A 14,502-nucleotide genomic window follows, 5' to 3' on the forward strand; every position below is an offset into this window, starting at 1 on the left:
AGTCTATGGCAATGCCTCTCATACAACTATTCGTAAGTTTCCTACGGAACAGAACATTAAGATAGAAATTGATTAGGAATATACATCGTAATTATTTTGAAGTCCATGACAAAACTGTAGCGTGCATACATCAGTTTGAGAACCATTCGTGTTCCTCGAAAAATATTTAGATAAAATATAATTGATATTGTGTTATTCCGTCGGTGTATATGTGCTTTAAAGTGGCGAGTGATTTAGATGTAAGTTTATTTTACAATAATCTGTGCTTTTCCTGTGGAAATGTTTGCCTAGATCTTGGAGTATAACAAAACTTATAAGTGTGACAGTTGGAGCAATCTGTATACTGTTACACGTGACCTGAGGGCTTAGCTGGGTTTGTAAAGTAGGGTTTTACACTACCAACACCTGCTGTGGTTATCTGTTATCAAGCAGACTGCGCCGAACTGAAGCTCGTCCATTTGGTTAAATAGCAATGCTTAGTCAATGTTCTTTAATGGGTAAAAACCTATTATATCTTTAGTGTCTGAACGTTTCATTACTAAGGTTACTATCATTGAGTGAAGTGCTGCTATGCCATATGGCAAACATTATGTTAGTAGTACCAGGGCCGTTCATTGGGTAAACATAATCATTTCGGGTGTACTGGGGCTGAGTGGCTCAGACGGTTAAGGCGCTGGTCTTCTGACCCCAAGTTGGCAGATTCGTTCCTGGCTCAGTCCGATGGTATTTGAAGGTGCTCAAATACGTCAGCCTTGTGTCGGTAGGTTTACTGGCACGTAAAAGAACTACTGCAGGACTAAGTTTCGGCACTTCGACGTCTCCGAAAACTAACAAATGTAGTTAGTGGGACATAAAGCCAATAACATTATTATTTCGGGTGTACTTCCTATTCGTTGGGTGCTGAATTTAGGAAATTGTTCACCACTTCAAAAATAAGACAAATTGTGTTTCACAGTTCTCATGAGAACGAATAAATCGAGGAATTTCGTACCTTAATTTATTTTGAAACATTCAAAATCATGTTAGAAGTATCATTTTAACAGTTTTATCATGTATTTTCATCTATCCAGCGAAGTGAAATCTAAGAAAACGTTATTTGACGAAGTGAAATTTCTAAATAATCAGCTTGTTGGTCTCTTTTCTAGTAGATGCGATTCTTGTTGGCGAAGCGTTTTCATACGTGTAAAAGTGATTTTCCCTATGATGTTACATTTATCATGTTAATTTACCGCCGTTTATATAATATGTACGTGATATTTTCGTGGTAGCCAATACCAGCAATACGGCTACTTCGGCCGCCATGTTTTTTTATATTACGGTCTGAGGATTGGAGTCGGTCCTGACTCTATTCTGGACCTTCCGAACTGAAACATATCGGCAACAGCGTTGATGTGTGCTTGAGATATCTCGTGGCGTCTCTTTAAAACTCTGAAACTATATACATTGTCCATACCGTCGTTTTTCCTGAGGAAAATGGAACACCCGGCCAACAATACAGTTTATTCATTTTTGCATAGCCAAATTCCCCCATGCCGCAACAGCCCCGAAGGGCCTTGGCCTACCAAGCGACCGCTGCTTAGCCCGAAAGCCTGCAGATTACGAGGTGTCGTGTGGTCTGCACAACGAATCCTCACGGCCGTTATTCTTGACTCTCTAGACCGGGGCCACCACCTCAGCGTCAGATAGCTCCTCAACTGTAATCACGTAAGCTGAGTGGACCTCGAATCAGCCCTCAGGTCCAGGTAAAAAAAAACTAATCTGGTCGGGAATCGAATCCGGGGACTCCAGGTAAGAGGCAAGCACGCTACCCCTACACCACGGGGCCGGCATGCATAACCAAATAACCAATGCAGATCTCTGTACCACGAGTCATGAAAATATCGTACTGTTCTTTTCGATTCCTTAACTAAATTCTTAAGAGAATGCGTGTGTCTAACTTTCTCAATTATCTTTTTCTTTATCTTCAAAGTTTCCTGAGGAAACTGGTGTGTTAATTAAACTTCCTAATATACATGAGCATTTTGTGCCCACCAACACACTTATTTTCGAGGTGGAAGTGACAGCACTAATTTTTAGTAAGTTCTGCAGTACTATATGCTATCTTCACATAAGACAAATCATATATATAAATTCACACTTTAACAAGAAAAGTGGCCTTTGCTGGCGGGAACTAGTGTTTACAGTGCACTGTGTCTTCTCTGGTATGGGCTAGAACAATCTGAGTGATGCTAGTAATGCCATTCCTTCTGCAGCCAGTCCCTGCTATGAATGGTGTGAAAATATTGCTCATAGGGTCGGTTGGTGCATGCATTTCAGTAGGCTTGGCAGACTGATATGTAATAGCAACTTCTGGCTCGGTGAGGAAAGCAACGAGAAACTACCTCACTCCTCATTTCCCTAGTACGACTCTTTAGTGATGCCTAGGCCATCTACGACAGCTGATGGCGGAGCTGTTGAGGATCCAACCAGCATTCGGGCTGAGGACTAAACATACATACAACAAGAAAAGTCACGTCGTATTACATCGAAAACAATAATTAACACAAATTATAACAGTGCTTTTATGAGCGCGGCGGAAAGAGAGGACAGAACTCCTCAGCACCAAAGTTTTAAGTATCTGTTACCACTTTGCATTGTGGTAACATGACGAGAGGACGTACGAGGGTACCTCACAATGTCGGGGGGAGAAGGGCTTTGCTTGGTGCAGGCATACTCGCCTAGCTGTTAGAGATTCAACGCGTATCCACTGCCTGGAGTTGGTAATAGCTTTGTTCGTAGTACAGAGAGAAATTGTTGCCAACTATCAGACGCATGCGCACATTCAAATTCGTGTTCGTAGTAGCGAACATCAGAGTTGCTGACTACTAATGTGTTGTTTGTACAAGGTTTTCAAACTGTTGGAAAGCATCAGGCAAACCGTTGGAACAGTTTTTGATCCTGGACGAAAACTCTTTCAGACAGCGAATCAGAATATGCGCGCGCATAACCAGTGCCATCTGTTTGTTTCATAACTGACCTGAGAATTACTTCATGGCCGTGATTAGATCATAACACATCTTCCTGACAACTGTGAAATGAATTGATGTGTCGAATCCTGTGTGTCTGAAGTAGTTTAAGAGGAGTAAATAATCTCTGATATTGAGTCCAGTGGTTCAGATAAGGTTTTTAGCCAATCGAGCTCAAGTGAAGATGATAGAGCTGCTTTTGGAAGTAAGACGACAGCCCAAAAACGAAGGATATTTTGAGTATACGATTGCGCAGGATAATAATATTCCTTGAACATTTTTGAGTCAGTACAGAAGTAGCAGAAAACACAGCAGAACGTTTCTCACTATCACCGTATTATCATCACCAAGTAGGTGAATTTGGGAAAATTTCTGCACTCAAGTTTGTTTTGGTGTTTCTATGGTTTGCTGGTCATGAATCTGCTGGATTTCAGGATGTTTCAGACCGATTCAATTTAACCATTAGTAGCCTACACAAGATTGTCCAAAGGATGACATACTTTACACTATTTCTCATTTCAGGTAACTTTCATGATACTTACCTAACGGTGATGATTGCAAAATGAAATGAGTTTTACTGCCTTGGGCCTATTTTATAAAAGTTACAAACCACAATTTTCAGACTACAAATGGATTAAATTGCTGTTTCATAAAACAAAAGTTGGCAATTGTGATTTTTAACAAGACAGCTGATTGTTGTTGTTGCTTCTGTATTATTTAGGCCTGTTGTCATCTTAATACAATGTTGTATACATACTATTTTATTGCTGGTGCTATTTTTTGTTGTTCAATCTGACATCAATAGAACTGTGGAATCTACACCACTGATACACCGACTCCAGTTGAATATTAAATATGCAATCTTTTTTATCCACCTGTTTCCACCCTGGCCATTAAGCATATGATAAGGAAACAAGGTCAACCCTTCGAAGCAAGGGAGTACTGGCCAAAGAAAGGGGGTGAAAACGTGACTCCCAGGCCTCACAAAGCTAATGCCTAATGCATGTTCACACGAGTATGTGCAGTAACGTAAAAGCCTATTTACAAAACACCCTTTATGTGATATCCCCAGTGAAATTCCCCACTTCCTAATGTGACCCCTAAATATCTAGTTACCTTCAAGATTAATGTTTTCCCTTTCCATTATGTGAATGCTTACTATAATCTACGTTTGGTCTGCAAAGCTAACTGCTCAACTCTCTTGATCATTGTCATCCATTTCCCTGAATCCAGATCTGTATTTTATCCAAATTCTTCTGCAATATTTTACACTCATGTAGAGTGGTTTTTTTTTTTTTTCTGTACTAAGCTAAATCATCTGCAGAAGTCTCATTTGTGAGGCCAATTCTTCTTGCATAGCCTATCCTTTAAATAAATTTATATAGAGTACAGTGTACCAGTTTACCACCTACTGACACTTCCCTTCTCACTTTTTGAGGTTCACGTTATGACACCCTTTCCCTTACTCTCTGTTTCTTGTCCTTCAAGAAAGCTATCATCCAGTTGACTACCCTCTTATCTAGTCCAGGTTTTTCATTTTCTTAATATTATGTTTTACCCTGTCAAAGGCTTTAGACAAGTCCACTGTTGTACAGTTAGCTGTTCACTCTTGTCTAAAACTTCAGACACATCCTACCAGAAATCCGAGAGTCAGGCTTTGCAAGGGGCCCTGCCTTGAAACCAGGGCTGTAGTCGAGGGTATACGCTGTATGCCCTCTGGTTAACTCCACTCATTGGAGTCTGCCTTCTGTTTTCTTGCATGTACCTTCTACTGTAATTTGGTTCTTTTCTTTTTAATATTGCCATTCTGTCAGTGAGTTTTAACTCTCCAACTATGCCCGTAATCGTGAACACTGAAGGTTCAGCTTGATGAATAACATTATCAGCCATCACTAATTTAAGATCACTACTGTTTGTTGCTTACATTTCTGGCCTTATGTACATACTAAAATGCTTTACCAGCTGACCAATTTAAGCCTGAGAAATATATGAAGACGTGGCTGCAAAACCACTGTACTGCAATATACACCAATTTAAGAGTTTGTTCCACTGAAAAGTGTGATCGCAAATTAAAAGTGGCACCTTCAATTGTTTTTTAACAAACAGCTGGAATTAGGTCCAGTGAAAAACTACAGTGTAAGCAAAAACAAGATTTTCAAAATAGTGCAGTCAAATATGGATTTCTTCTTTGTCATCATAAACTGTCTACTATATGACTGATTTATACCAAATTCAGGGAAGAATGTTATAACTAGCTGTAACCTACTAATTTTAAACATCAGGATGGTCTTGCATCCTGGATTTGTCATGCCCTGTCTTAGAGTATAAGCCTACCCTGTAAGAATTTTTGGACTACAGCGCTGCCTGATACCAAACTACCAACTGTGTTCAACCAGCGTATTGGTTCTAAACATTCTCTTGTATGTTTGTGTACTGTGACTTCAGAAACCATACACATAAGATTCATTGGACTGTAGTTAACACAGTCTTCCCTTTGTACACTTGTACTACCAGAGCCTTTTCCCATTCTTGAGGTATGATCACATTATTTAGACAGAAATTAGACATAAAACTCAGATAAGGTATAGTTGCCCACCCCCATTTTTTTAAACTGCTCTTGCAGTCAACTTCTACACCTTTTTTTTTTTTTTTGCTCCCAATGGTCCCAATAAATTTTATGGATATTAATCTTCAACTGCCCAAAATCATAGTTGATTTCTGTTGCTTAATTTATATATTCCTTTCAACTGAATCTACTATTGCATTATACTGTTCAGTGTTATCAGTTACATACTCCTACCCCCTCTCACCCTTTTTAGATCTGGAATTTTATTTTGTATCCCAGCCTGTGCTAAAAGTTGGTCATGTTTTTCAGATTTTAAATATCCTTCTCATTCTACTTTCGGCATATTTAGGTCACCACCAGTGAAAATGCTTCTACTACATTTCTTTGGTTTCATCTCATACGGTATTAAATCATTTAATCATTTTTCATCCCCCTCATTCCCTGTTCTGTATGCTCCAAATATATCTTCTTTTCTTCTCAGTTGATGAGAAGTCCAATTTCTAAAGTATTATTTTAATTGAATTTGAATACAGTATGTGGTGAAAATTGAAAGCCTGTTTCCAATCATTTGACCGGGTCAGGAATGGAATGAATGAAGCCCCCATCTAGCAGTGAGGATAGGAATTATGCCGGGTGCTGAAACCTGTCGCACTCCTCTGGGGCAATGTTTAATGACTGACAGATGAAAGGGTAATGGAGAGTGTTGCTGGTGACTTGTAAAATTATTTCAGACTGACATGAACATCCCACAATCCCCACTTCCCTTTCCTTCTTTGTGGAAAAATTTCATCTTCTGTAACCTTGGTATTTCTATTTCAATATAATACTGTATATTGTGACATGATTTTTAATATACAGTACCCTATGTTGCCCTATATATAAAAGCTATAAAAATTCAGTATTGTATAATATTCTACAGGTATATAACATAATATGCACCGATAATACCTGTGGCTCAAACGGCTTAGGCCATACAGATTTGTACAATTTGGTATTTCTGAAGGAAGGTGGAAGGGACTTTAAATTAAACTGTATTGACAACAATCTCCTCAACATTGGCAGAAAGGATTCTCCAAAGGTGGGATAAACTGCCATTTTTGTTCCTCTATAGTGGGCAATCATGCTTTCCTAATTCCCTGATCAATACTGGTGTATGGCATAATATAATATTCCTGCTTCATGCAATAACAGCATATAAAATGAAATTTTAAATAACTCTGTCTTTCTTATTAGCTAACAGATCAATAAAATTCTTTGAGAAAAACATTTCCTGGCTCTCTTAAAAATGTCCTTAAATGAAATTCAGGCTGATTCCAAATATTACTTTTAACTCCGAACTTTCATAAACTTCAAGCTTCTGTTTCTCAAAATAACGTAAGTCTACTTACGCTGTTATTGCATCCAACTTCTCAATTATGTCTCGCACATTGGCCTACCGTGCATACTGCAAACATGTTTAAGATACCGTGACATGTACTGTGTGAAATCATAATATGCAAAACTTCTTTTGAGCACTGTAAATATGCTTTGATGAGAATATTGGCGTACTAAATCATATTACTCGTTCTCGAGAATACTTAAAAAATAAGCCTCATTTATTGGTTTTACGTTTAAGGGGTTTCGGAGACACCGAGCTGCTGGTATTTTGTCCCGTAGGAGTCCTTTTATGTACCAGTTAAGAATTGTGTAATTCTTGTGTATTATTCTCTGTTTCCAGTAATTAACAGCAATTTTCATCGTGTTAGTGTGTTGTAGAAATAAAAATAGTATAATTAAGTAGTATTGTAGTGCAGTAGTAGCCTAATATTAAATAACTTACTGTCGTATGATCTTTGTGAACTAACCTAGACAATATTTCTTTCCTTACATTTTTATTTTGCACAGAATAAGTTATCTTATTTTTTCTTCTCTTTTCATTATTTAGTAAAAAACGGCTAAGCAGTGCGAGTGCAGGAACTGTGGGTGTGGCCAGGCATTAAGGAGTATGAGGGAGGAGTTGTAGAGCTTGAGGGAGATAATTCGGATTCTCTCAGAGGACAAGAAGGAAAGTAGGCCTCCAAACAATCTACAGGATACAGTAGGTGTAATAGAGGGATTGGAAGGAAAGGGGGGAAGTGGAAAACAGGTGGTCTAATGTTTTAAGGGGAAGGAGATTGCAGGCTAAGGACTGTCGGTGAGAAATCTGTACAAGTCACTGCAGGTAGAACAACCAAGGGAAGATGAGGAACAGGGAATTGTTGCCGAGAAGTTTGGAAGTATGAGAAAGGGAAGAGGTAGGAAAGGGAAATGTGGAGTAGTGGATAGGAAAAGACAGGTGGAACAGGGTCATGGGATGGAGAAAAGGGAGGAGGTAGTAGCTTCTGCAGCTGTCAGGAAAGATAGGACTGACCAGGAGAGGAGGGGATCAAATGAGGTGGGTAGAGTTGAGGCTCTGGTCATGGGGGATTCTATCGTTAGACATGTCGGGAAAGTGTGTGGAGGAAAGGGTACGAGAGTAGAGTGTTATTCAGGAATTAGGTTAAGGCAGATGTTGAGGAAAGTAGAAGAGAAGGAGGAGGGAAAGGAGAAGGTGGTGGGGTTTCACGTTGGTACTAACAACGTAAGACAAGCAGGTCTAAGTACCAACATAGTTGGGGATGTGTGGGATCTGGTACATGCAGCATGGGTGCAGTTTAAGGAAGCGGAGATTGTTATCAGTGGAATAATCTGTGGGAGGGATACTGACTGGAAGGTGATTGGGGATTTAAATGAGACTATGGAGTGGGTATGTGGGAAACTGGGAGTGAAATTTCTAGATCCTAATGGGTGGGTAGGAGATAGGGATCTGCGCTCAGATGGCCTTCACTTATACCGCAGTGGTACATATAAGTTACGAAATTTGTATAGAAGGGTTATAGGGAGGTACATACAGGGAAACAGGGTGGCCTAGGGAGTGGTGTTAAGGGATCAGGGAACTGGAAATCAAGTAGGGATAACATAAAACTGTTAGTGCTCAACTGTAGAAGTATTGTAATGAAAGGAATAGAATTAAGTAATTTAATAGATATATACTTACCAGATATTGTAATAGGAGTTGAATCATGGCTGAGAAATGATATAATGGATGCAGAAATTTTTTCACGGAACTGGAGGGTGTATCGTAAAGATAGGATAGGAATGGTAGGAGGGGGAGTATTCATTCTCGTGAAAGAAGAATTTGTAGGCTACGAAAAAGTTAAAGATGACAAGCAAGAAATTCTAGGGGTAAGGCTCATTTCTAAAGATAATAGGCAACTTGATGTCTTTGGCGTGTACAGACCAGGAAAGGGTAGCGCAGATGATGATTCAGAATTATTTGATAAGATAATCAGCTATGTGGGAAACGATAAAGAAAGGCACGTAATCGTAGCGGGTGATCTCAATTTACCAAATGTCAATTGGGAAGGTAATGCGAACGACAGGAAGCATGACCAACAAATGGCAAATAAGTTAAAATAGAAGGGCACCTGATTCAGAAATTGATGGAACCAACTAGAGGGAAGAATATTCTTGATGTGGTGCTGGAAAAACCAGATGAGCTCTATAGATAAACTGAAGTAATAGATGGTATTAGTTATCATGAAGCTGCTTTGTGGTAATTAAAAATAAATGTGAAAGAAAGGAAGAGATTAAAATTAGGACTGTTAGGCAGTACCATGTGGCTGATAAAACAAGCATGAGAGAGTTTTTAATAAGCAATTATGATCGGTGGAAAACGGTAAATAAAGATGTAAACAGACTCTGGGATGGGTTTAAAGCAATTGTTGAGGAATGTGAAAATAGGCTTGTACCTTTAAAGGTGGTACGGAATGGTAAAGATACACTATATTATAACAGAGAAGTAAAGAGACTAAGAAGGAGGTGCAGGTTGGAAAGAAATAGAGTTAGAAATGGCTGTGGAAGTAAGGAGAAATTGAAGGAACTTCCTAGCAAATTGAATCTAGCAAAGAAGTCAGCTAAGGATAACATGATGGCAAGCATAATTGGTGGCCACACTAACTTTAGTGAAAAATGGAAGAGTATGTATAGGTACTTTAAGGTAGAAACAGGTTCCAAGGACATTCCAGGAATCATTCATGAGCAAGGGGAGTGCGTATGCAAGGATCTTCAAAAGGCAGAAGTATTCAGTCAGCAGTATGTAAAGATTGTTGGTTACAAGGATAATGTCCAGATAGAGGAGATGACCAATACTAAAGAAGTACTAAAATTTACCTATGACAGCAATGACATTTACAGTAAGATACAAAAGTTGAGAACTAGAAAAGCAGCTGGAATTGGTAAGGTTTCGGGGGATATACTGAAGACAATGGGTTGGGATATAGTACCATATCTGAAGTACTTGTTTGATTATTGTTTGCATGAAGGAACTTTACCAAATGAATGGAGAGTTGCTATAGTAGCCCCTATATATAAAGAAAAGGGTGATACACATAAAGCTGAAAATTATATGCCAGTCAGTTTGACATGCATTGTAAGTAAGCTTTGGGAAAGCATTCTTTCTGATTATATATGACATGTTTGCAAAATTAATAACTGGTTTGATAGAAGGCAAATTTGGGTTTAGGAAAGGTTATTCCACTGAAGCCCAACTTGTAGGATTCCAGCAAGATATAGCAGATATCCTGGATTCAGGAGGTCAATTGGACTGTATCGCGATTGACCAGGCTAAGACATTTGATAGGGTAGATCATGGGAGACTACTGGCAAAAATGAGTGCAATTGGACTTGAAAAAAGAGTGACTGAATGGGAGGCTCTGTTTCTAGAAAATAGAACTCAGAGAATTAGAGTAGATGAAGCTTTATCTGTCCCTGTAAAAATTAAGAGGGGAATACCTCAAGGCAGTATTATAGGACCTTTATATTTTCTTATATATATCAATGATATGTGTAAAGAAGTGGAATCAGAGATAAGGCTTTTCGCAGATGATGTTATTCTGTACAGAGTAATAAATAAGTTACAAGATTGTGAGCAACTGCAAAATGACCTCGATAATGTTGTGAGATGGACAGTAGGCAATGGTATGATGATAAACGGGGTTAAAAGTCAGATTGTGAGATTCACAAATAGGAAAAGTCCTCTCAGTTTTAATTACTGCGTTGATGGTGTGAAAGTTCCCTTTGGGGATATTTGTAAATAGCTAGGTATTAATATAAGGAAAGATCTTCATTGGGGTAATCACATAAATATGATTGTAAATAAAGGGTACAGATCTCGGCACATGGATAAGACAGTATTTAGGGGTTGTAGTAAGGATGTAAAGGAGAGAACATATTTGTCTCTGGTGAAAACCCAAATAGAGTATGGTTCCAGTGTATGGGACCCTTACCAGGATTACTTAATTCAAGAACTGGGAAAAATCCAAAGAAAAGCAGCTCGATTTGTTCTGGGCGATTTCCCACAAAAGAGTAGCGTTACAAAAATGTTGCAAAATTTGGGCTGGGAAGACTTGGGAGAAAGGATACAAGCTGCTCAACTAAGGGGTATGTAAAATGCTTACAATATAGTGATTATTTTAATCCACCTATTCAATACAAATTGGTTTTGTGTTGCTAGTTCATAATACTACAACACGAATTTACAGGGACATGTTTTGCTTTATTTACAAGCATCTTCAGCCTACATAATTGTCTCAAGGTTAAGACCTGTCATATTTGGATTGTTTTTACAAATTTTTGCTTGAGTATAAATCCATGTTTAGTAATAATATTTAAAAAACATAGGAATTATGTACACATTAAAAGTATGACAATATGAATTACAATGTTGAATTGAAGTAACCCTTAATTCTAAAATACATTGACGTCCAAAACATAGTAACTACAATTTGAAAATTTGGCTAAAATTGTTTTCACAATGCTTTGGTTGATTGAATCAACTGTAATATGGCTTTAAATTTGAGTCATAAATATAAACTGAAGGTTAAAATATAGGAGCCATTTTTTCTAAAATCCATTGATTTCTTGAACACAATAACTTCCGATATTGAGAATTTGGTTGATAATTGTGATCTCCAATGCAATTATTTAAAAACAACTATGATTTGACTCCATGTGTAAATTGCACTGGAGATCACAATTATTAACCAAATTCTCAATATCGGAAGTTATTGTGTTCCAGAAATCAATGGATTTTAGAAAAAATGGCTCCTATATTTTAACCTTCAGTTTATATTTATGACTCAAATTTAAAGCTATATTACAGTTGATTCAATCAACCACAGCACTGTGAAAACAATTTTAGCCAAATTTTCAAATTGTAGTTACTATGTTTTGGACGTCAATGTATTTTAGAATTAAGGGTTACTTCAATTCAACATTGTAATTCATATTGTCATACTTTTAATGTGTACATAATTCCTATGTTTTTTACATATTATTACTAAACATGGATTTATACTCAAGGAAAAATTTGTAAAAACAATCCAAATATGACAGGTCTTAACCTTGAGACAATTATGTAGGCTGAAGATGCTTGTAAATAAAGCAAAACATGTCCCTGTAAATTCGTGTTGTAGTATTATGAACTAGCAACACAAAACCAATTTGTATTGAAATGGTGGATTAAAATAATCACTATATTGTAAGCATTTATAGCAAATTTCAATACAGGTCTAATCTTGAGATTAGTTACATGTAATAAGGGGTATATTCCAAGCTGTCAGTGGAGGGATGGCGTGGGAGGACCTCAGTTTAGACGAATAAGTTTGGATGGTGTCTTTAAAAGTGGGAAAAATCACAACATGAAGATAAAGTTGAAATTCAAGAGGACAAATTGGGGCAAATATTCGTTTATAGGAAGGGGTAGTTAGGGATTGGAATAACTTACCAAGGGAGATGTTCAATAAATTTCCAATTTCTTTGCAATCATTTAAGAAAACGCTAGGAAAGCAACAGATAGGGAATCTGCCACCTCGGCGACTGCCCTAAATGCAGATCAGTAGTGAATGATATCGGTAAATCTACCGACATGAGGATGGTGTATCTGAGCACCTTCCATAGGACCGAGCCCAAATTAATCCGTCAAATTGGAGGGGGAGGGGGGAGGGGGGTGCAGAAAGCCAGCACTCTTGTCTGAGCCCAGCATGTAAGAAGAGAATGCTTAATTTCAAATCTCTTTACTCCCCATTCCCCTAATTACAATTTGCACCACATACTCTAAAAACAGTATATTGTTATCTTATATGTATTAGTAATTCTGTTCTATGCTGTTATCACAATTGGGCTGAATTGCTCATATGTTTTTGAGTGCAAGGCTAATGGTACTTGAAAGTGCTGAAATATGCCAGCCTCATATTGCCTGATTTACTAGTACATAAAAGAAAAGTTACATCTCAGTCACCTCTCTTTCCTGGTTGGTTGTGCAAGTTTTGGCAGTCATGTTCAAGTTTGCGGACCATTAACAGCTGCTTATAAATACCAGGATACCATTTACTACAGTAAAGGAATAGGCATCTTGGATATATTGTTCAGCATGAATCTAGTAATTGTGCTCATAGGTCTCAGACTCTACAATTCGCATCTTTAATATTTAGAAGGAAAAAGATAAACCTGGGACTGTGTGTAAGCAGAGTTAGCACCCTCTTCCACAGACAATCTAAGCTCTCTTTTCAGCAAATCTCAGAGCTATGAAAATGAGGGAATCATTTCAATTGGACTGATCAGGAATGCCCTGGAAATGACCTAGGAAACATATCGGCATTAAATGCTGCATGGAAGGAATTAAATATGAGATGGCAGAGAGAGCAAGAGAATAAGCTGTGTTGAGAATTAGTAATGTCCACGAAGGATGAGAAAAGAAAAATTACCGTAATTTGTTTTTAACAACAATATTGTATGTAGCCAAGTAGAGTAGGGCTGTTCATCAGCATGGTTTCTGGTATGCCTGTAAATGAACAAGAGACAATGCATCCTTAAATGATGCAATCGGAGTCTCGGAAAACCGTAAAAGTAGTTAGTGGCTCGTAAAGCAAATAACATTATTATTTATTAAATCATGCAATCAGTAACTAAACTTGTATTGTCATCACCATCCTTATTCTATCCTCCACTGACAAAAGCTGCAACAATTTAAAAACATTTAGGGATCTAATATTGCACTTCACATTTTCCAGTTTCTTGGACATCTCCAATGATGAATGCAGTAAATCGAGCAGGTGAGTTTCATTATTCATATAAATCCACATGGTAGCATCACTTTAAGGACAATGATACAAAATGTGAATTTATGAGAATTAACTGTTTATTACTGATGGTAGAGGCTACAAACAATGTGGTCTCACCTTAGAAACAGTGTGTATGAAGACTGATAAAAATGTGGTAAGCCTTCATCCTACTGTATGCAAATGTAATTAATTTATGGCATTTTGGGAAGAGTTCCAAGATAACACTGTCATCTTCAAAGTTTTGACCATGAGAAAGTGCAGGATAAACTATATCCAATATAACTGTTGCCATCATCAGGTTTCAACATTTTGATCACAGAAGGGTGTAATCCCATTCAGCCCATTTTACTGTCTCGACTGCCTTAATGTATGAACAGTGGCACAGGGCATGACTGGTTACTTCTTGTCTTTCTGCTAAGTGATTAACATCGCACTAACTCAACAAAGGTTTTCAGCAATGCAAGAATGGGAAGGCTAGGACTGAGAAGATAGCGACCATGGCTTTAATTAAGGCACAGCCCCAACATTTACATAGACGGCTGCCGATGGTGGGAACTGAACCCACCATCTCCCAAAATATAAGCTCACCGTCATACGACGTTGCTTATAAATTTCAGTTCTCCTTATTTCCTTTCCTTTCATGATGAGAGTGTTTCACCTTCCTAGGTTCATTAGGGAAGTAGATGTCAAAATTTACCAGGGGGTGGTGCTTACCAGACAGGACTTCGGTCTTGAAGATGTGAAGTGTCAT

General features: G+C 38.0%; 2 protein-coding genes across 3 annotated transcripts in view; one reads left to right on the top strand and one right to left on the bottom strand.

Annotated features, from left to right (window-relative positions):
* The window catches only part of LOC136857089 (phosphatidylserine lipase ABHD16A), a 238,201-nt gene that overhangs the window by 38,607 nt on the left and 185,092 nt on the right, over window positions 1-14,502 (bottom strand). The window lies entirely within an intron of this gene.
* The window catches only part of LOC136857090 (uncharacterized), a 53,556-nt gene that overhangs the window by 4,179 nt on the left and 34,875 nt on the right, over window positions 1-14,502 (top strand). Inside the window, exon 2 of one of the 2 annotated variants that reach the window (XM_067135478.2) lies at window positions 13,701-13,742. The exons of the other annotated variant lie outside the window; for it this stretch is intronic. Within the exon in view, the coding sequence (XP_066991579.2) occupies window positions 13,701-13,742 (42 nt within the window). The remainder of the gene's footprint in view (window positions 1-13,700; window positions 13,743-14,502) is intronic. 2 annotated transcript variants of the gene reach the window in all.

This window comes from Anabrus simplex, chromosome 1 (assembly GCF_040414725.1).
Source record: "Anabrus simplex isolate iqAnaSimp1 chromosome 1, ASM4041472v1, whole genome shotgun sequence".
NCBI classification, from domain to species: domain Eukaryota; kingdom Metazoa; phylum Arthropoda; class Insecta; order Orthoptera; family Tettigoniidae; genus Anabrus; species Anabrus simplex.